General features: G+C 44.3%; 1 protein-coding gene across 49 annotated transcripts in view; it reads left to right on the forward strand.

The window, feature by feature from the left end:
* Positions 1–22,156, forward strand: part of RIMS2 (regulating synaptic membrane exocytosis 2) — an 816,797-nt gene that overhangs the window by 537,791 nt on the left and 256,850 nt on the right. For 38 of the 49 annotated variants that reach the window (XM_068237786.1, XM_068237768.1, XM_068237771.1 and 35 more), the window contains one exon: positions 4,478–4,525. The exons of the other annotated variants lie outside the window; for them this stretch is intronic. In XM_068237786.1, coding sequence (XP_068093887.1) covers positions 4,478–4,525 — 48 coding nt within the window. The remainder of the gene's footprint in view (positions 1–4,477; positions 4,526–22,156) is intronic. 49 annotated transcript variants of the gene reach the window in all.

The raw sequence follows: 22,156 nt of genomic DNA on the forward strand, positions 1-22,156 counted from the left end.
CTGGAAGAGCTCTCTGTGTATGAGACACACAGAGTAGCGTGCAGGGAGGCGGGGGATCGGCCAAGGAGAGACAGAGCTGCCCAATGGCCGCTGGGGAAGGCTTGCAATAACGACCCCAGTGGGCGCTTAAGCAGGCAAATCACTTTCATCCCTTGCCCTCAAGCAGGGCCGGGTCTCATGAAGCAAGTTGAAACATTTACATCAGGTGCAGAGATTTTACGGGCAGCATTTTTGTACTGTGTGTACCTTTTCTTCAGTTTTGTGGTCTCTGGCAAATTCTCATAAGCTGAAGCTGTAGAACTTGGACTCGCACACAAGTTACTGAAATCTATAATAGTCGGGTGGACTGTTTCAGTTACTTAGCTGCCATAAACCGTGGTAAGACTCATACTGGATCTTTCTGATTCATGTGTTTAATATGTAATGGCAAGAAAGGGTAGCTATGCTCATCCTGCTTAGAACCAGGATTTTAAAGGAAACCTTTAATAAAGAAAAGTGCCCCGGGGGGGGGGGGCACTTCTGTGCAGCCCCGATCCAGCGCTCGCTCCCTCGTACAGAAGCAAGTTGCAGTATTTTCAACATCCTGTATTGGACCTTTTCACCAGCACTGAGGTTTCCTCTGGAGAAAGGGTCCCTATTCTAACTATACCATTCTGCAAGCAGGCAAACATTTTTTGCTCTTTAACTTGATATTCTAGATGTAATGGTCCCTTTATACCCTAGTAGGCCTCTGCCCACATGATTTCCATTATGCCGACCTATACACCCTTTCTAATAGTAGTCTGTGGAGAACATTGAATTGATAGCATAGCAAACTAATAGTCAAATAATCCTTCACAAATACGTGGGCCCTCTTGTCCAAAATGTGATTGATCATAGTCCCGTCTGGTAAAACTATTAAGGATTATGAGTCACAGCCTGGCAGCGTACTGTAACATCCACCTACTCGACCGCAGGCGTTCAAAAGCGGCATGATATCCCCAATACACAGATTCTTAATCAGCGCTGTCCCTAAAGGAGGTTCTATTAGAGGAAGTTTGGGAAATTAAAAATGCCCTCATAAACTTTATCTATCCCATTGCTGTAAATGACTGCATTCCATCACTGTCAGTGCAGAATCCAGAGAAGTGTGTAATGACCCTCCTCCAAGGTTAAAACACCTGCAGACAAATGCTCACATTTTCATTTAGCGAAATCCTATTATGGTTTTTTTGTTATATGATATGTGTTACCCTTACAGTACACCTGAGGTGACATGGAGCATGATGCTATAGACAGGTGTGTGTACAGTGCCAAATATACTAATAACTAGGCTGCTCCTTTCTTTCTCTGCCGGAAAGAGTTGACCTTCAGGGATGAAAGGGACAGCTTCTCTCTTGTCAGACCCTTATCAGACTATAGCATTACCCTCACTAATAAGGAATGACAGTCTTAAAGGACAACCGAAGTGAGAAGAATATGGAGGCTGCCATATGTATTTCCTTTTAAACAATACCAGTTGTCTGGCAGTCCTGCAGGTCTATTTGGCTGCAGAAGCATCTGAATAACACCAGAAACGAGCATGCAGCTAATCTTGTCAGATCTGACAATGTCAGAAACACCTGATCTGCTGCATGCTTGTTCAGGGTCTATGGCTAAAAGTATTAGAGGCAGAGGATCAGCAGGACAGCCAGGTAACTGGTATTGCATAAAAGGAAATAAATATGGCAGCCTCCATATAACTCTCGCTGCAGTTGTCCTTTAAGGTGCATACACACCATTGGTGAATGTTTGCACGTAAGGGATCGGGACCCAGCGCTGGGCCAGGCTGCACAGTCGCGAGTCAGCTGTGTAGCAGCGCGTGTTGCTATGCGGGGAGTTGGACGGACAACGGATTGGAACGTGCGTGACGTCACATGACAGGCAGGTAGAGTGGAGTGGCCATAGCAGGGGGGAGGGGGTTGGGGGTAGGTGTATCAGAATTTACTATAATGAGATTCTACTGTATTTAGTTTTCTCCCAGGAGATAGTTGTACACTTTAGCAAAAAAGTAAATTTTAAGCCACCGGCAAACAAGGGAATACTCAAACAAAATGTTGATTCTTTTTACATACTGGTTGCTTCAATGTTAAAAATAGGCCTAGCTAAAAATCATATATACCCCACTCTATATACACACACCATGAACTTTGTAATAAATCTTAAATCACAGTAATTGAAAGTTTATTACCTTGGGGGAGCTTTGGAACCAGACACAACATTTCTACTGCGCTTTTCTCCTGGCAGACTCAAAACACTAGAGCTGCAGCCACTAGGACCCCCTATTAGGCTGTAGCAGTGTTAGGGAGACCTGCCCAAGGTCTCCTACTGAATAGGTGCTGGCTTACTGAACAGGGAGAGCCAAGATTTGAACCCAGGTCTCCTGTGTCAGAGGCAGAGCCCTTAAAGTGGACCCAAATTAAAAATACAAGATTTCAGAAATAAAATCTATTTTCTAAATTATAATAATAAATAGCTGCCTTTTTCAGCTGCATGATGACAAATATAAAATAATTTACATTTAATGGAGGAATCCATCCCTTCCTTTCATATTGCCGGGACAGAAACCGGCAAACTAGTGGAGTATCAGGTGTCTGGCAAAGGAGGAATTGCTAATGGCTGCCACCTGTATAACCCTAGTTATGAAAAGAGAAGGGTGAAAAGCATGCACTGAAATGCTCATAGGCTTGAAGGAGTGTTTATTTATCTTTGTATGTGTCAGAGTGGAGCAACTAAATATTTTGAATTTAAAAAATGTTTGGTTTGGGTCCACTTTAACCAGTACACTATCCAGCTACTGCTAAGCACAACAGAACCTACAAACGGCCTAAGAAGATGACCTCCATCACTGTAAGACCCCATTCACACTAGGGTGATTAGCGAGCAACAATAACTCTATGGCAGTGACTTCACTGCCGCGATTGCCGCCGATTTCAGGGGGCTATTTGTGATTAGCGGTAATCGCCAAACGTGTTATCTGCAGCATTTTTGACGATTTGGAAGCGATCGCGATTAGCATATATAGAAACCCTAATCACCATCGCTCCAAGAACACCTATTTGTCTGGTGATTTTTTTTCCGCGTTAAATTGCGGAAAAATCACGGTGTAGTTTTGTGCTTTTAAAGTAGAATATAACCCTACATTTCATCTTTGCTCTAAAACATTATTTACAGCATATTATATACAACCAGCATTTTTTTTTTTCACTAGACCAGCATTCGAAGGATTACGCACAGAGCTTGAAAGTTCAGTGCAGTGAAATGCAGACGCATCTGAACTTTAGATAATGTTATCTTGTGTTTACTTAAATGTATCAAGTGTGGAATGTGACACATTCTCTGACTGTGCAGGAGCTGCTGGAGACAGAGAGACACTGAAAGCATGTTTGCCTGCAAAATAGCAATGAATAAAACCAGTTATTAATAAAATGCAAAGTCAGCTCACAAAGCAAAAAACTGTACTTTTGGAAACCTATAACTTCTAAATGAATAATAATACTTATGCACAAATGCAAATATGATAACCGTATAGTATATTAAAAGTAGGAAAACATGTTTTTATTGAATATTATGTCAGGGTTTAAACCGCTTTAAGTGTGAATGGGCCCTAAGTACTGCCGGCAATCTGTGCTGGTTAGCTGAGTTCTGGGTAATCCACTTAAAACAGCGTTGGAGGCGCCCAATGCATAAAAGATATAGGATAATAAGCTGTTAATCTTATAAACAGAGAGGGAATCTTACCTCTCTTAAAGAATTTGGTCCAGTTTATTGAAAAAAGGTGTTTTATTCAAGCACATAAAATTAACAACACGTTTCGTGGGTATTTGCCCGCTTCCTCAGGTCAATGAAAAAACGTGCCTTAACAGCAATGGTTGTTTAGCAAGCATAAGCGCCTCTGGATAATCCAGACAATTGTATTTATCTAATCTATTCAGTGGGACTTTATTGACTGTATGGGAGGTGAATCAACTAAGTAATTCATAGCATGTTTTTCCTGAAGAATGGGCCTCCTTAAAAGGAGTTGCATTTAAAACTTTGGTACATTTTACTTTAGGTACACACTTTTATATACTGTTTTTTTCCAATGCTGCAGCCGCTTCTTAATTTATGTTTATGAAATATTAGAAAGCCCTTTATCAGGAATGAATGCTGCTGAACTATAACTAATAAAGAAAAAATAAAGCTTATGGAACATCGTACATTTTTGTTGTGAACGCTGTGATGTAATGTTGTCAGGTGTTTGCAGTGGGTTTAGCAGTCTGCCACGTCACTCCGTTTTCAACAAGCGAGAGATTTGTGCTTTTGATGTGAACTTTGTTGCTGTTAATGTTGATTTGAATACTTGTGTTTTATTTTGGAATTCGTTTTAATTTCAGCTTGTTGTCTTTTTTTTTTTTTTTCGTTTTTTGTTTTATTGCTTTTTTTTTTCTTTTTCTTTTCCTTTTATTTTGCATACCAGAGCCAAAGCCTTAATAGAAGAACACCGCCTTTTGTTCCTAGGGTCCAGGTAATGGCTTCTTCTGCCTGACGCATACTAATGCCGTGTGTCTGTTTTTCTGTCTCCGTGTGAGGTCTGCACGTCTTTCCCTTCCCACCCACCTTCATTTTCCAAGCATTGCTAGCTCAGTGCCAAAGACAAGACACAGAACATTTATGTTGCCCTTTTCTTCTGGCGGACTCAAAGCACCAGAGCTGCAGCCACTAGGGCGTGATCTGTAGGTGGTGGCAGTGTTAGGAAGTCTTGCCCAAGGTCTTCTTACTGGATAGGGGCAGCTTACTGAACAGGAAGAGCTGAGATTCAAACCCAGGTCTCCTGTGTCAGAGGCAGAGCTAGAGTTGGATACTGTGCAGCATAGCTGATTCACCAAAGGAACAGGAGTGGTTGCCCAGTGCATTCACACATCATCTGTTAGGGCCTGTTTCCACTAGTGCGGAATCGGCAACATTTCCCTGCATGCAGTGTGAGTGAGGAAACCCTGTCTATTCCGTCAATAGGCTTGCCGTCCAAATTGCATGCCAGTGCGATTCTGGATCTCTATAGATATAGCTATGCATGGCACAAGTGGCATAACTACAATTCATTTAGACCCCCCGCCCCACCCGGTGGTGTCTAACCCTAAGCCACCCAGCCATCCCCAGTGGTGCCTAACCCTAAGACACCCCCATCTCCGGTGGTGCCTAACCCTAGGACACCCCCCCCCCCCATCCACGGTGGTGCCTAACTCAAAGCAACCCCTCTTCCCCGGTGGTGCCTAACCCCCACCTAACCCTAAGACACACCTCTTCCCCGGTGGTGACTAACTCTAAACCCCCCTCCCCCAGTGTTGCCTAACCCTAAACTCTCCTCCCATCTGAAGCTTAACCCTAAACCCCCTTTCCCTGCTGCAAAAAAAACATAAATACAAAAATTGATACATTTCTAAGGCAATACGTTTCAAAACGATAATTTACTAAATAATTGTCAAAATGAATTTTAAAATGCTAAAAAAAAAATTAAAACTGTTAAAAACTGTTAAAAACTTTTAAAACGATATTTTTTTTAAAACACCAATTCTTAAAATGAAAAACTTTGTTTGGACAGGCCTGGTGCCCAGGGTCGGACTGGGACACCAGGAAAGTTTCAGCAAAATAGCCAGATGCGTCAAAATAAAATTTAGTTGCCAAATGGGCCCTGTATACATAAATTAAGTAGCAATGTTCCCCAGAAAACAGAATTAAGTAGCCATGTGCCCATATATATCAGTTTTAGGTAGCCAGTGCTGGCTGGGGAGGGCTGGGTGCTTTGCTGGGTGATACTGCCAGCAATGCAGGATGGCCTTAGAGTATACAGGGCCTGAGGCAAGTGTCATATGAAGGGCATAGAGCCTGAGTATAGTTGCCCCCAGTATAGTTAAGGTAGCCAGCTATAAGTGTCCCCAGTATAGGTAGTTAGATATAGGTGCTCCCAGTATAGGTAGCAAGTTATAGGTGTTCCCAGTATCGGTACTTAGCTATAGGTGTCACCAGTATAGGTAGCAAGTTATAGGTGTCCCCAGTATAGGCAGACAAGTCTATAGGTATTCCCAGTATAGGTAGCCAGGTCTATAGGTGTCCCCAGATTAGGTAGCCAGGTCTATAGGTGTCCCCAGTATAGGTAGCCAGGTCTATAGGTGTCCCCAGTTTAGTCAGGTCTATAGGTGTCCCAAATTTGGTAGCCAGGTCTATAGGAGTCCTCAGTATAGGTGTCCAGGTCTATAGGTGTCCCCAGTATAGGTAGCCAGGTCTATAGGTGTCCCCAGTTTAGTCAGGTCTATAGGTGTCCCAAATTTGGTAGCCAGGTCTATAGGAGTCCTCAGTAAAGGTAGCCAGGTCTATAGGTGTCTCAGTATAGGCATCCAGGTCTATAGGTACCCTCAGTTTAGGTAGCCAGGTCTATAGGTGTCCCCAGTTTAGGTAGCCAATTCTAGAAGTGTCCCCAGTTTAGTTAGCCAGATCTATAGGTTTCCCCAGTTTAGATAGCCAGGTCTATAGGTTTCCCAGTATAGGCAGCCAGGTCAATAGGCATCTCCATTATAGGTAGTCAGGTCAATAGGCATCTCCATTATAGGTAGTCAGGTCTATAGGTATCCCCAGTATAGGTAGCCATGTCTATAGGTATCCCCTGTAGCCTGTAGGGGGGAGCAGCGGGCACAGAGCGGTGGGGAGGCAGTCTCCCCCCCCCCCCCCTCCCCTCACCTGAGGCCAGCCCTTCCACACTCCCCCCCTCCCCCCCCCCCCCCGCCCCTCCAGACCAGAATATGGTGCAGGCAGTGAGCAGGGAACAACTTGGGCAGCACGGTGGCATAGTGGTTAGCTCTCTCGCCTTGCAGCGCTGGGTCTCTGGTTCGAATCCCAGCCAGGGCACTATCTGCAAAGAGTTTGTATGTTCTCTCCGTGTCTGCGTGGGTTTCCTCCAGGCACTCCGGTTTCCTCCCACATTCCAAAAACATACAGATAAGTTAATTGGCTCCCCCTAAAAAAAAAAAAAAAATTGGCCCTAGACTACAATACTTACACTACATAATATAGACATATGGCAATGGTAGGGATTAGATTGTGAGCTCCTTTGAGGGACAGTTAGTGAAAAGATATATATATACACATTGTACAGCGCTGCGTAATATGTCGGCGCTATATAAATACTAAATAATAATAATAACTTACTACTTCCTGGTTCCAGGCTTCCAGCTCTGAGCGCCGTTGGTCTGTCAGAGCAGCGGCACGCAGAGCTGGAACCAGGAAGTAGTAAGTTGTTTGGTTCCCCGCTCGCTGCCGCTGCGGTACACTCTGGTCTGGAGGGGGAAGCTTGGTGGGGGGGGGCAGGTGAGGGGGGGGGGGGGACTGCTTTGTGCCCACCGCTGCTTCTCCTTCCTGCGCTGTGCTGCCTTCTGCAGTGCTCCGGGCCCCCGGTGACACTAAGAGGAGGCCTACTGGGGAAAATACAGAGCTCCCGCTGGCCCTTTCCAACCCTACTGGCGCCAGCTATTTATCAGGTGCCCATGTTTCTTCCTTTGGTGCCCATTAGACAATATTTTGCAATAGCGCCTATGGGGCGGCCAAATAGTACATTAGCCACAGGTACCCAAATCTCCCGATTCATTACAAATACATTTCCCTCTGGAGTTTTGTTGGGTATTCATTTGGAACTTAGGAAGAATATATCTTGGCTCTTGTGGTCCCGGAATCAAATAAAAAGTCATTTACCATGCCATAGCTCAGGGGTCAGGAACCTTTTTGCTGAGAGCGCCATAAACGCCACATATTTTAAAATGTAATTCCGTGAGAGCCATACAATATGTTTCAGACTGGGACAGTGCGCATGCGCAGCAGAGAGCTCACGTCCCTGTTGCCATGGTGATGTGTATACAGTTGATCCTTCGGGCAGCGGAAGTGTCAGACACATCTTCAGCTTCTCTTGGCTTTCAGCAACATCAGCAATTTCCCTGAGAGCCAGACAGGAGAAATACTGACTAACAGCTTGTACAATTAGCTAGCTGACATGGGGGTTGATTTATTTTGTAGGACGAGATCCTGCACTTTGGCCCGATAGGCTGCCCTTCAAGTGACTGACAGCCTATTGAGCCAATCAAAGTGCGGGGATCTCGTCCTACAAAGTCACTGGACCGGACAGGATCCAGGGTGGGACAATTGGAGCGGTCGTTAGTTTTGGGTGGAGCGCGAGTAAGATAGTAGTGCACGCTACAGTAGTAGCATGCCTATTCTGAACATTTTACTTGAGCTGTGCTGCTTGAGCAGTGTCGCTTAGCGAATCAACACCTACTGATTTGTCTGTGAGCCAGATGCAGCCATCAGAAGAGCAATATCTGGATCCCAAGCCATAGGTTCCCTTCCCCTGCCATAGCTGAAGGGAGACCAACAGGTCAACAGTAAGCTTATGATCTTATGTACACAGACAAGAATAATCTGGGTGTATGGGGTACTGGGTCCAACCTACTAATTTAGCATCCAAAGACAAGTCATAACTAAAAATTGCTATAACAGACCTCAGTTACCAAAAACAACTTTTATCAAGCAAAAAGATGTCACCATTAGTAATCACAAGTAGTTTTGAATCAGGATGATACCATTTATTTCCTAACTGAAAAAAAAACAGAGACTTGAGCATGTCCAAACATGGATGTTAGTGGTCCTCCACAGAGATGAAACATATAATGCAAATGTAAATGGAAGGTCACAAACACTCCAATGTAGTGTGCATGGATACTTTGCAGGATAGTTGGTTGCAAATCATTAGGCGAGATTGCTATCCCGCAGCTCCATAGCATCCATCCAAGAAAAGGTTACTTGGGAAAGTCCATCCTGCCTCTCATTTGCTCCAGAGCATGCAAATTATATGCGGTCAAAAGTCAGACTTGCAATGATGAGTGTCCAAACATCAATGTTGGTAGTCCTCCACAGAGATGAAAGCATGTCATGCAAAGCTTCATGCAACAAGTTGGTCATCTCACACACTGCAGTATAGCATGCATAGATACGGGGCAGTTGCTCAGAGCAACCAATCACAGCCCTTGAGCTGCGCATTTACTCCAGTTTTGCACCAGTTCTGCTCCAGTATTTATTGACTGGTTTTGATCTGTGTCACCGTGCCAGTCACTGATCTCCTGTCATGATGTGGGTGGAGATCGGGAGCGTAAAGGCGCAGCTTTCTCTGTCCTATAATCATTGTGATTGGATCATGTGATGAGAAACCACTTGATTGGCTTCTAGTTCTGCTCCTTAAAAGACCACTATCGTAAAATTTAAAACACATACAAATCAGGAGTATGTTTCTTCCAGAGTAATGAGCTATAAATTACTTTTCTCCTATTTTGCTGTCCCTTTCAGTAGTTTGAAGAAAACAGACAGATTTTTGACTAGTCCGTCTCTTCATGGGGATTCACAGTATTTGATGTATTCTTTACAAAAGCACTCCATGTAAAGGATCTATGTAAAGATGCAGCCACCCACCCACCTGTTTGCTCACTATTCTGGCTGTTAGACTGAGAAACTGCTGTTTACCAAGTGCTTTTGAAAATAAGGAAAACGCCCATGAGGAAATGGGCTAGTCCACCACCTGTCAGTTCTGTCAGATTTCTACTACCTACGGTAAGTGACAGAAACCTAGGATAAATTTAATTTATAGCACATTGGTCCTTTAATTTCCATTGTTGCTCCAGCAGCATTACGATTGAGAACAGTTCTCTTTAATTACAGGACCACTCCAGCGAAAACATAAGCAGTTAAAATCTGACAGAACCAACAGGTTTTGGACTAATACATTTTCTCATGGGGGATTCTCAGTGTTTTCTTTGATTTCAAAAGCATTTCCTGAATGGCAGTTGCTCAGGTTATCTGCCAAAATACTGTGCAAGTGATTAGGGAGGCCGGCTGGTATGTTACTATTTTGGCAGTTAAACTGATGTTCAGGAAATGCTTCTGAAAATAAAGAAAACCCTGAGAATCCCCTCCTTGACACCTAGGGCTCGTTCATACTCCACACGCTGCCATGCGCATTTCGGCAGAGCGTATGGTATGTGATCAGCATGAACATCAGAAGTGCACTTCTGATGTTCATACTATGCGCGCTGTGCGCATTTTTGGCAAAGTGCATAACTTGCTGGTAATGAATAGGATCGGCAGTGCAACACGTATGGCGCGCGATCGGGTGCGCTTGTGTCCAGAACGCATGGCCATACAGGTTGCCTAGTGTGAACGAGGCCTGAGTCTGCTTTTGTCCGCTTTTTTTCAGCACATCAATGTTACAGATCGATACATGTTGCTGAAAAGCGGACAGAAGCGCACTGGTGTAAGTAATACTAAAACAAAAACCGGAGCCTTTCAGTGAATGGCCACCAGGTTCTAAATCTCCCCCATTTAACTCCTGAAAAGATGAGGAAAAGGTCCTGGTTTCAGGAGATGGTCAATCTGTCCTGCATAAATTCTCTTAGAGGAAATTTCACGAAAAAGCACATGACCAAGTTGCTAGTCTTTGAATAACTGGTTGCGGAAGTAGAAGTGACACATGACCTCGGATCTTGGAGAGCCAGTCACAGATTTACAGATGGGTTATGTTATAAATGTGATTGCAATCTTCTCTATGATTTCCCCTCTAGGAGAGAGTAATTACCTCTGGTACTGACTGCTCTCTTTCCGTGTACCCAAAAATTACAGGGAGGTTTGTAACGTTGCCATACACTAGTTGATGGCCACTAGGGATGATCAGTGAGATGCAAATACTTCCGAGTTGATGCAAATGTTTATGCAAATATATGTAGCTTCAATATGCACCAATTTAAACCTGGGTTTAACCACTTCAGGACCACCCCTAAAGACCAGGCCATTTTTTGTAAAATAGGCCACTGCAACTTTAAGGACAAGCTGCAGGGCTGCACAACTCAGCACACAAGTGATTCCCCCCCCCCTTTTTCTCCCCACCAACAGAGCTCTCTGTTGGTGGGGTCTCATCCCTGTTGGGATGTTTGTTTGTTTTTTCTACAAATGTTTTTTTATTTTTAAATAAATTTCGCTATTTTTTTTTAAATTAATTTTATCCCATCCCTGCCCTCTATCCTCCTGCCAGCCAATCACTGTGATCGGCTGTCATAGGCTTCAGCCTATGACAGCGGATCACCAACGAGACTCTGGAGGGGACAGCCGTGTCACACTGTAGATTGCAGCGCTGTACACGGTAAATAGACGGCGATCGCCTACCAAGCAGGAGATACGTATGCGTAATCTCCTAAAAAACAAAGCCCCAGGACTTTACGCCGATCGGTATTAGGAGGTCCTGGGGCTGCCGCCGCGGCCAAGCCCATTGGCGTGACGCGGTCGGCAAGCAGTTAAAGTCCATTTTCAAACTGCATATATTTGCGTAAAACTTTGCATAAACTCAGAAGAATTTGCATTTCTTTGATCATCCCGGATGGCCACCAGATTGACCATCTGATAAATTCCTCTCTGATTAAAGCCCACATACTGCAGACAGATTTCCAATAGATTTCAAACTGAAATCCATTGGATATCGTCCTACCACGGCCACCTGCTGCCACCCCCCATGTGTAATGGGTTCCCCACTCCCCTGGGCCCCGATTGTGGATGCAGCTTACCTACCCCTCGCACCTTCTCTAGTGTCTTCTTGGCATCGCTAGGGGTGACCTCATCTCAGGCACCCCCCGCAATGGTGAGAAGATGCTAAAGGAGACATGCCGCGTGTAGGTGGGCTGCTTTCATACTCCCTACGGGCTCGGTGGATAACAAAATACACAAGGGATGACCAGCCGTGGGGGTCCTTTGACTGTCAGAATATCGAACGTCACCACAACCGCGTACCCAACGAAGACCTTTCGAGCAAGATCTTTCCAGCGTGCTGGATTGATCATTTTAATTGATCAAGCTGGGAATCGATGTTGCAGAATTGCTCTCTGCCAGATCCGTTCATTATGATGGTATTGACCGGATATCAGCGCCGTAAATTTTGTATTGGCACCCTAAGCGATACATACAGTAAATACATTTCTAAAGATGGTTTTCTTAGCCTCTCGTTCCTCAGTTTCCGATATGTGCTGAAGGTGCAATTTGATATCTCCCGAACCTGTGGGGTTGTACATTAGAGAAACAAGCCCAAAAGATGATTATCCTCTATTAGCGATAAACATTCTATAAAATACATGAAAATGAAATGACAGAACATTTAAATCAATGAAAATGGAGGAAATCTATATACTGTTCTGCTGGTACAAGCTGGTGGCCTTTCTGTCTCTGCCTTTCCATTATGAATGCTGGCTGGCTTATGATCTGTTCCACTGCATGCGCTTTCCTTGTTAATGCCGTTTTTTGTTGTTGTTATTTTCGTTTTCCTTATTTTAACCTCTTTCGGGTCGGCAGTAGTTGAACTCTACGCCCTGTTTGTGTCCTGTTATTCCTGCCAGGGGGTAGATTTCAGCTACTCTGGGGACGGCCACTCGAACGTCGCTCGCTGCAACCCGACGCTCTGCTGTCATAATGACAGCAGAGCTCCGTTCACCGATCAGGAGCCAATTTCATTAGCTCCTGACCGCTAGATTAATGTGAGCTAATCACAGAGGTCACAGCTGGTCCCTTAAGGACCAGAGACTTTTTTTCCCCAGAACGGAGCGTTCTGGGAAAAAAAAAAGTCTCTGGTCCTTAAGGGGCCAGAGACCACAGGTCAGGAAGTGGTAAAAAAACAAAACAAAAAAAGCCTATATTACTGTTTCATTTTTATAAAGTAGCTAAAACAAAAATAAGATTGATGGGAAGCAATAAAAAAATAAAAAGTTACAGGAGCTGGGGGACCAAAGTATTCCACATCTTGTAAAGGGGTGCTTTTTAGGAGCACAATATTGATGCAGTATTGCAGATGGAGGGTGATGTGCATAAGTGGAGCACACAGCAATTACAATCCTATAGAGGGATGTTTTATTACTCCCTTATATCCTGTGACTTGTGGTGATTGAAGTCTTACTCATCCTTAACTACCTCCTTGCGAATACATTCTTGCCCTGTGTGGTTATTAAATAGCATCTGATGCTGTTTTATGCTATGTATCATTGACTATGATTTACAGTCTCTGATGAAGCCTCACTGAGCTGTGAAACGTGCATCTGGCCAAGTTTACTGCACTTTGATTATCCTGATTAGGCAATGCTTCAATTTTATATGTGTGCTACTTGCAAGTTCACGGCATTGATTTTTTTTTTCACATTTTATTTGGACTGTTGCATTACTGCCCATGTTTTTAAATATTGATTCAATATTCATATTGTGTTCCTAAAAATCCATTTTTTGGGGGAAAGTGGTATACTTTGATACATTTTTAAACTAGGTTCTCTTTTAGAATTATCTGTTTTCGACTATGGAGCATGTATTACGCAATGTATATAAATTTTGATCACCCCACATCCACTTAAAGGAGTACTGTAGGGGGGTAGGGGGAAACAGAGTTGAACTTACCTGGGGCTTTTAATGGTCCGCCGCAGACATCCTGTGCCCGTGCAGCCACTCACTGATGCTCCTGTCCCCGCCTCCTGTACACTTCCGGAATTTCTGACTTTAAAGTAGGAAAACCACTGCGCCTGAGCGGCCACGCCTTCGCTCCCACTGACGTCACCAGGAGTGTATTGCGCAGGCCCAGTACTGTCTCTGCCTGTGCAGTAAGCTCCTTGTGACGTCAGTGAGAGCAAGGACACAGCCGCTCAGGCGCAGTGCATTTCCGTCTCTAAAGCCGAAAATTCCATAAGTGAACCGGAGGCGGGGACAGGAGTATCTGTGAGTGGCTGCGTGGGCACAGGACGTCTGCGGGGGACCATTAGAAGCCCCAGGTAAGTTCAACTTTTTTTTTTTTTTTTTCCCCCTTACCCCCTACAGTACTATTTTGCAGAAATGTAAACCAGTGGTAGCTCAAGTAAGGATGTGTACCCCAATCCGGGTAGTCCTGCAGTAACCCGGTACTCAAACACATATTGGTGACCATCACCACATACCAGTATATCTGAGGAAATTGGTGAACTGTTCCAAATTCCATGTAAGTTTAATCCACAAAACACATAAAAACAATAAGGATTCACTACTGAGGAGAACAAAAAGGCGAAACCAGTTGAGCTTGAAGAGTGAGCATGATCTCCGCTGTTCTCGAAGCATTCACTCTTTATGTGCCTGTCATATGCATTATTGATCTGAAGGGTCCTTGTCATGGGCCCATAATGTGAGCAACAATCATTCCTCATTGTTTTTATTTTTTATGGAATGAACTTAAACGGAATTTGAAACATTTCACTGATATCATCCTTTGATCTATGTGGTGACGGTCGCTGGTATGTCTGCACACCAGATGACTGCAGCACTACACGGATTGAGGCACATATGCCCTTACTTGAGCTATCACAAAAATCAAGTACCTCATTCCCCCATAAGATCTGCCCACATTAGTTCATGCCTCCATTTCATCCCAACTGGACTATTGTAATGCTCTCTACACCGGCCTTCCAAAGAAGGACTTGTACCGCAGACAGCTGATACAGAATACTGCTGCCAGACTGTTAACCAACCAACCCCGCCACTGCCACATATAACTGGTCCTGCACTCCCTTCACTGACTACCTATAGAATGGAGGGTCCTATTCAAGATCGGCCTACTGACATTTAAATCGCTACATAATCTGGGCCCTGGATACATGAAAGGAATGTTGCAGCTGTGTAGCAATCTCTGATCCACAGATTCTAATCTAATCCTACCCAGAATCCACCTGAAAACTTTTGGTCACAGAGGCTTCTGACATGCTGCTGCTACATTATGGAACTCCTTACCTCAGCAGATTAGGACAGCTCCATCTTTGATGTGTTTAAATCCAGACTAATAAATACCCACCTTTTCAGTTTGGCATTTGTAGAAATATTATTTTATCCTCTGTTTATACCTCATCCTACTACCAATTACTGAATCTGAGAGAGCCTAAGCGCTTTGAGCCTTATGGGAGAAAAGCGCTGTAAGAAATGTTATTGTTGCTATTGTTGTTACCGTTCCAAGTGCTGAGGAGTTTATCTCTATTGAAGCAATGGGCATTGCCAGAAGAAAGTCCAGCAATGACCGGTTCCTCACTTCTCTAATGACGAGTTTACTTCTAAACAAAAAAACGTTCACAAGTTTATGACCGAAGCAGCCTAATTAACACTGCTGATAAACGATCCTTCGGCCCGACCTGTCAGGCTATTTACCGGAGACCAGACAAGGCCGCCACGCTTGTAATCACAGCGCCAAGAAAAATCTTCCGGCTTCAGAAGGAAATATCTGAAGTCTTCGCAAAAATGTAATTAGTCCAATATCTTACTCCTACCCACTCAGTATTATCTAATTGCACAGATAGAAGCCTTTAATTAGGATTTCATGCACAATGCTGCCAGAGATGAGAACTTTTTGCTTATTTAAGGATTTAGTTTTTTTCTTTCTTATTCTCTAACTTATAATTAGAGGGACTGATGGGTACTCTGTGTGCTGGGAATACAACGTGGGATCTGTAAAATTATTTACAAACCGAACGAAGTGCTGACGCTCTTTTCTAAAAGCGTTATCAAAGGTTCCCTGTCATATAAAAAATGGGATTGCATAAAGCACGGCATAGCACAAGTTTCATGCCAACATATGGACGTGCTGAGATTAATTGCATTTTGTTGTATGTGCATGTTCAGATGAATTCAATTTCATATTTCAGCTGTATATTTCACCTCTCCAGCTATGTCATACTATGCATAGCCTTGAATGCCAACCACGGTAATGATTGCCTTGTTTTTATGCAAGCATATTATGAAGGGTTGTAAATAAAAAAGGAGTACAGATTAGAACAATATACACATGTGATGTAGTAAGAGATGAGAAACTCGTCGAATTGAGCCTACAGCCAATTGTTACAATCAGAAAAATATATTACATCTTAAAGGGAAGGTCCAAGCAAAAAAAAAAAATGAGATTCACTTACCTGGGGCTTCTACCAGCCCCATGTAGCCATCCTGTGCCCTTGTAGTCACTCACTGCTGCTCCAGTCCCCCGCTGGCAGCTTTCTGACCTCGGAGGTCAGGGCCAAATTGCGTACATTTTTACACATTCCCGCTAGTGCAGGATCATTAACACATACATTTTTACGCGTTAGTGGTGAAACGCGTAAATTTTTGTTCCTGCACTAGCTGGAATGCGTGAAAATGTATGCAATGTGGCCCTGACCTCCGAGGTCAGAAAGCTGCCAGCGGGGGACTGGAGCAGCAGTGAGTGACTACAAGGGCACAGGATGGCTACATGGGGCTGGTAGAAGCCCCAGGTAAGTGAATCTAATTTTTTTTTTTTGCTTGAACCTTCCCTTTAAAGGACACCGGACGTGAGATGGATATGGAGGCTGACATATTTATTTCCTTTTAAGGCCCGGTGCACACCAAAACCCGCTAGCAGATCCGCAAAATTCTAGCAGATTTTTAAACGCTTTTTTATAATTTTTCTGAGGCGTTTTGCTAGCGTTTTGCGGATTGCTGCTGCGGATTTCAGTGTAGCATATTTCATATATTGTTACAGTAAAGCTGTTACTGAACAGCTTCTGTAACAAAACCGCCTGGCAAACCGCTCTGATCTGCCGTTTTTCAGAGCGGTTTGTGGTATTCCTATACTTAACATTGAGGCAGAAACGCTTTCGCAATCCAAAAAATGCCTCACCCCGGGAGGATTAGTTTCTGCAAAACTCCTCCCGCTCTGGTGTGCACCACCCCATTGAAATGCATTACCCTAGCGTATCCGCAGCCGCAAGCGGCTGCAAACACGTTTAAAAAGCCGCTCGGTGTGCACCAGCCCTAAATGCTATAAATTGCCTGGCTTTCCTGCTGATCCTCTACCCCAATAGGTGCCTTCACACGGTGTATGTTGCCCATTGGGGATCAGCACCTGACAAAGGGTTTCTCCCGAAACATGTTATGTGTGTGCTTCTGTATTCCTTAATACAGTTATTTGCCGAGCCATCTGTGTGCCCTCTCCATTCTTTTGAAGTGTACATATTTATGCAGGAGTTGAGTACCTGCAGGAGTCAAGGCATCGGCATCTGGTCTAAAAGGCATTTAGACCTTCAAAAGGTGAACGAAATGTGGGCTCGTTGTTCTTGGTCCCTTTGGGCGACATCGCTGGGCCGGGGTACACAGCTGTGTAGCTGACGACACACTGTGTTGCTATGTGGGAGGGCAGAGGGACGACGAGTGGCATGTGCGTAACATCACGTGGGGGAGCGGTGCGAACAATGGGATCGGCAGGGTATTGGCGTCGCTGGGGTTCAGTAGATCCACCTGGAGGATCGTTCGAGTTGGGGGTCGTCGGCTGTTGTACACATGCCTAATTATCAGCTGAGGTGGTCGTTATTGGCCTCCTCAACCAACATAAGTCAGGCGTGTGAACGAGGCTTTGCTACTTTTAGCCATAGACCCCGAACAAGCGTGCAGATCAGATGATTTACTGAAGTTTGACTTGACTTATTGCATGCTTGTTTCAGGTGTGTGTTTTAGTCAGTAATGGTGCATAAAATAGCAGGACAGCCAGGCAACTGGTGTTTAAAATGAAATAAATATGGCAGCCTTCATATCCCTCTCAGTTCAGGTGTCCTCTAAATGCTCCGTAATCAATAATGCAGTTATGATGTATTTCTGATTTTGCCCACTTGAGGAGATTTGAGGAACGGGCCCTAGCTGGGTGGGTATAGGAGTTTAAAGAATATAAGTAAAGTGTGATTACCGATATTGGCATACATGTGAATCGGCCGCCGGGAGATTTGGGTGCAGGATAAAGCCGATATATGGCTCACCTCCTTAAAGGGAAGCTTAACTGTACGGGGGGTGAAGAGTTTCAATTACCTGGGGCTATTACCAGCCCCCTGCAGCAGTCCTGTGCCCTCGGAGCCGCTCTGGAATCCTTCAGTCCCCCGCTGTCACTTAGTTACGTTTTTGACGACTCACCAGTCGGCCGGCCGCCATGCGTATTATTGGACATATTCCCTACTGCAATTAGCGCTGTTGCGGATCGCAACGTGTACAAAGATACGCGTTGCCGCATATCTACACGTGCGGAACACGGCAACGCATATTTTTGTATGCGTTGCGGTTCGCAACACCGCTAATTGCAGTAGGGAATGCATCCAATAATACGCATGGTGGCCTGCCAACTGGTGAGTCGTCAAAAACGAAACTAAGGGACAGCGGGGGACCGGAGGATTCCAGAGCAGCTCCGAGGGCACAGGACTGCTGCAGGGGGCTGGTAATACCCCCAGGTAAGTGAAACTCATTACCCTCCCATTCAGTTAAGGTTCCCTTTAATTCTGCACAAGTCCCAGTGGCACTAACTATTTTCCCCCTCCAGGCGGCCTTGAATAGTGGGGGAAAGATGTAATTTGTGTTTTTGTAGTAATTTGTGCTCTGTCTTCTGACAGCGCCCAAATTACTCACTTGAGTGCCTCTATAGTCGCAATTCCTATTACGGCCTATGGTGGCGACGGCTGCGCCCAAATCTACTGCGCTGTTTTTACAACACTCGCAATATTGTACTACAGACTTTTCTAGCGGGGTTGTCAAGTTTTTGTGACGCTTCTCCCGTATGATCATCTGTCCCTTTACAATTACCTTCTCTTTCCTAATGCCTAACCCTCCACTCCTCACCTAACATAACCCCTTCCTGATCTTTAATTAACGTATACCGGACCCAAAGCAAAGCTGCCTAATGTAAGGTTCATGCTGGATACAGATACGTTCTTTTGGTCTCCCCCGCATCTTTGTTGCAGTAATGTTCCCTCCTATTACCCTCCCTCTTCCCTCCTCTTCCTCCTATGTTAAGGGAAGTGAATAGAGCAGAGAAGAGTCAGTACCTTGCGTGGGTCTCTCTTTGCTTTCATTACTTTTTTGTCTCTTCAGGGTCCAATTAAAGTGGATCTGAAATAGGTCTCAATCTATTGCTATACCACATTCCAGCACTTGTGCAGCATAAGTATGATGCATGTTGATTTAGCTTTTTCCCCTCTCTCTCTGTTTTTTTTTCTTTTCCCAGCCTCAGTCTATTGAATTTGTAAAGTCCTGTCTTTTTGTTAGCCTGCTGATACATCTGCATCCCGTCCTTTCTATTATTATTTTATTTCTGATTGGGCTAAAGTCTGCTTTCATGTGCAGTTTAGGCTGCGAACCAAAAGCTTTGGGGCCAATCCCATCTGCATGTTCAGTCTTGCTGTGCTCCAGGTTCAGCCATAAGTATCCCACATGTAGCATTTACATAGGAGTTGCTGTCATGCTTTGTATGTATTCTGTGAGTAATAAAGTGCTGCCAGTTTCTCAGGTCTGAAATAACATCTTATTTTCTGTAATGTAACCTGAGTAGTGCTTCTCAATAATGGTCACATGTCACACATTCAGGTCCTCTGCTTCAGCAGACTGCCAGGTTCCCTTCCACACACGGAGTGTGCACTATGCCCCCCTCTGATGGCCACGCCTCCCTCTTTCTTTATATGCCTCAGTAGAAGGGAGGGTGCATGGCAGCCAACCCACACTCCTCTACAAAAGTCCTTATAGGACGGAGGAAAAGCGTCAGTCCTTGGAGCTTTGAAAGAAGAGCGAGTGGTAAATCGGTCTATGCCCTGGCACAGAGGAGAGTGTTGAGTGCGCCAATCACTCAGTGCCCCTCCTCAATAGGGGAAGGAAGCAACAGAGGATCTGAGCACAGTACATTCAATCATGCAGCCATGCAGCCAATCTAAAAAAAATCAGGGGCCTAGAAATGTTTTTGTTTTCTAACACTAGTATTGACGCCTTTCGTATAGGGGATGAGGGGTGTGGGCAGTCCAACAAAAATATTATTAAATAGCATCCTTCAGCTTTACACAGTCACTCACAATACACATCAGCCTGGAGTAAAAACAAATACAGTGCTTTGCAAAAGTATTTGCCCCCCCCCCCCCCCTTCCCCTCTTTAAGTTTTCCACATTTTGTCATATTACTGCCACAAACATGCATCAATTTTATTGGATTTATTTATTCCACATGAAAAACCAATACAAAGTGGTGTACATGTGAGAAGTGGAACGAAAATCATACATGATTCCAAACATTTTTAACAAATGAATAACTGCAAAGTGGGGTGTGCGTAATTATTCAGACCCCTGAGTCAATACTTTGTAGAACCACCTTTTGCTGCAATTACAGCTGCCAGTCTTGTTTCTACCAGCTCTGCTCATCTAGAGACTGAAATCCTTGCCCATTCTTCTTTGCAAAACAGATTTTAAGATCTTGTCACAGATTCTCGATTGGATTTAGATCTGGACTTTGACTGGGCCATTCTAACACATGGGTATGTTTTGTTTTAAACCATTCCATTGTTGCCCTGGCTTTATGTTTAGGGTCGTTGTCCTGCTGGAAGGTTAACCACAGCCCCAGTCTCAAGTCTTTTGCAGACTCCAACTCCATCCATCTTCCCATCAACTCTGACCAGCTTCCCTGTCCCTGCTGAAGAGAAGCACCCCCACAGCATGATGCTGCCACCACCATATTTGACAGTGGGATGGTGTGTTCAGAGTGATGTGCAGTGTTAGTTTTCCGCCACACATAGCGTTTTATATTTTGGCCAAAAAGTTCCATTTTGGTCTCATCTGACCAGAGCACCTTCTTCCACATGTTTACTGTGTCCCCCACATGGCTTGTGGCAAACTGAAAATGGGACTTCTTATGCTTTTCTGTTAACGATGGCATTCTTCTTGCCACTCTTCCATAAAGGCCAACTTTGTGCAGTGCACGACTTATAGTTGTCCTATGGACAGATTCCCCCACCTGAGCTGTAGATCTCTGCAGCTCGTCCTGAGTCACCATGGGCCTCTTGACTGCATTTCTGATCAGCGCTCTCCTTGTTTGGCCTGTGAGTTTAGGTGGACGGCCTTGTCTTGGTAGGTTTACAGTTGTGTCACACTCCTTCCATTTCTGAATGATCACTTGAGCAGTGCTCCGTGGGATGTTCAAGGCTTTGGAAATCTTTTTGTAGCCTAAGCCTGCTTTAAATTTCTCAATAACTTGATCCTTGACCTGTCTGGTGTGTTCTTTGGCCTTCATGGTGTTGTTGCTCCCAATATTCTCTTAGACAACCTCTGAGGCCGTCACAGAGCAGCTATATTTGTACTGACAAAGGTGCACTCTATTTTGTCATTAGCACTCATCAGGCAATGTCTATGGGCAACTGACTGCACTCAGACCAAAGGGGGCTGAATAATTACGCACACCCCACTTTGCAGTTATTTATTTGTAAAAAATGTTTGGAATCATGTATGATTGTCGTTCCACTTCTCACGTGTACACCACTTTGTATTGGACTCTCACATGGAATTCCAATAAAATTGATTGTTTGTGGCAGTAATATGACAAAATGTGGAAAACTTCAAGGGGGCCGAATTGCAAACCACTGTATCCATATGGGTGGAGGCCTGCTAGTGTGTGGGCAATATACCAGGCAAATTGCAATGCTTGTAAAGTACATCTGTCACTTCCCCACACATAATGAACCCAGAAAGGTAAGAAACGTGATTTCTGTTAAGCAAAGTTGAAATTTACATGTCAAAACATTAGTCAGTTGCTTAGATACAGGGACAAAGCTGAATGAAACTCTGCTGCTATAGTCACACATATAAAAGCTTTTCTCTGAATTACCTAATCAGGTGACATATTGTTAAACAAAGATCTCTCCAGTCACGCAATGTGTTCTTTCAGAAACATGGGCTTCTTATGCTCACGGAAATGACAGGTTCCCTTCAAATGGGGTAAGGGTGTTAAAGTTAAGTTATTAAAAGTTTTTATTAAAGCGGAATATAACCCAGCATTTCATATTTGCACTAAGACATTATTTACAGCATATTATATGCAACCAGCATTTTTTTTTTACTAGACCAGCATTCGAAGGGTTACACACAGAGCTTGAAAGTTCAGTGCAGTGAAATGCAGACCCATCCGAACTTTAGATAATGTTATCTTGTGTTTACTTAAATGTATCAAGTGAGGGATGTGACACATTCTCTGACTGTGGAGAAGCAGCTGAACACAGACAGAGAGACAGAGCATGTCTGCC

The sequence above is a fragment of the Hyperolius riggenbachi genome, chromosome 5, assembly GCF_040937935.1.
Source record: "Hyperolius riggenbachi isolate aHypRig1 chromosome 5, aHypRig1.pri, whole genome shotgun sequence".
Classification (NCBI taxonomy): domain Eukaryota; kingdom Metazoa; phylum Chordata; class Amphibia; order Anura; family Hyperoliidae; genus Hyperolius; species Hyperolius riggenbachi.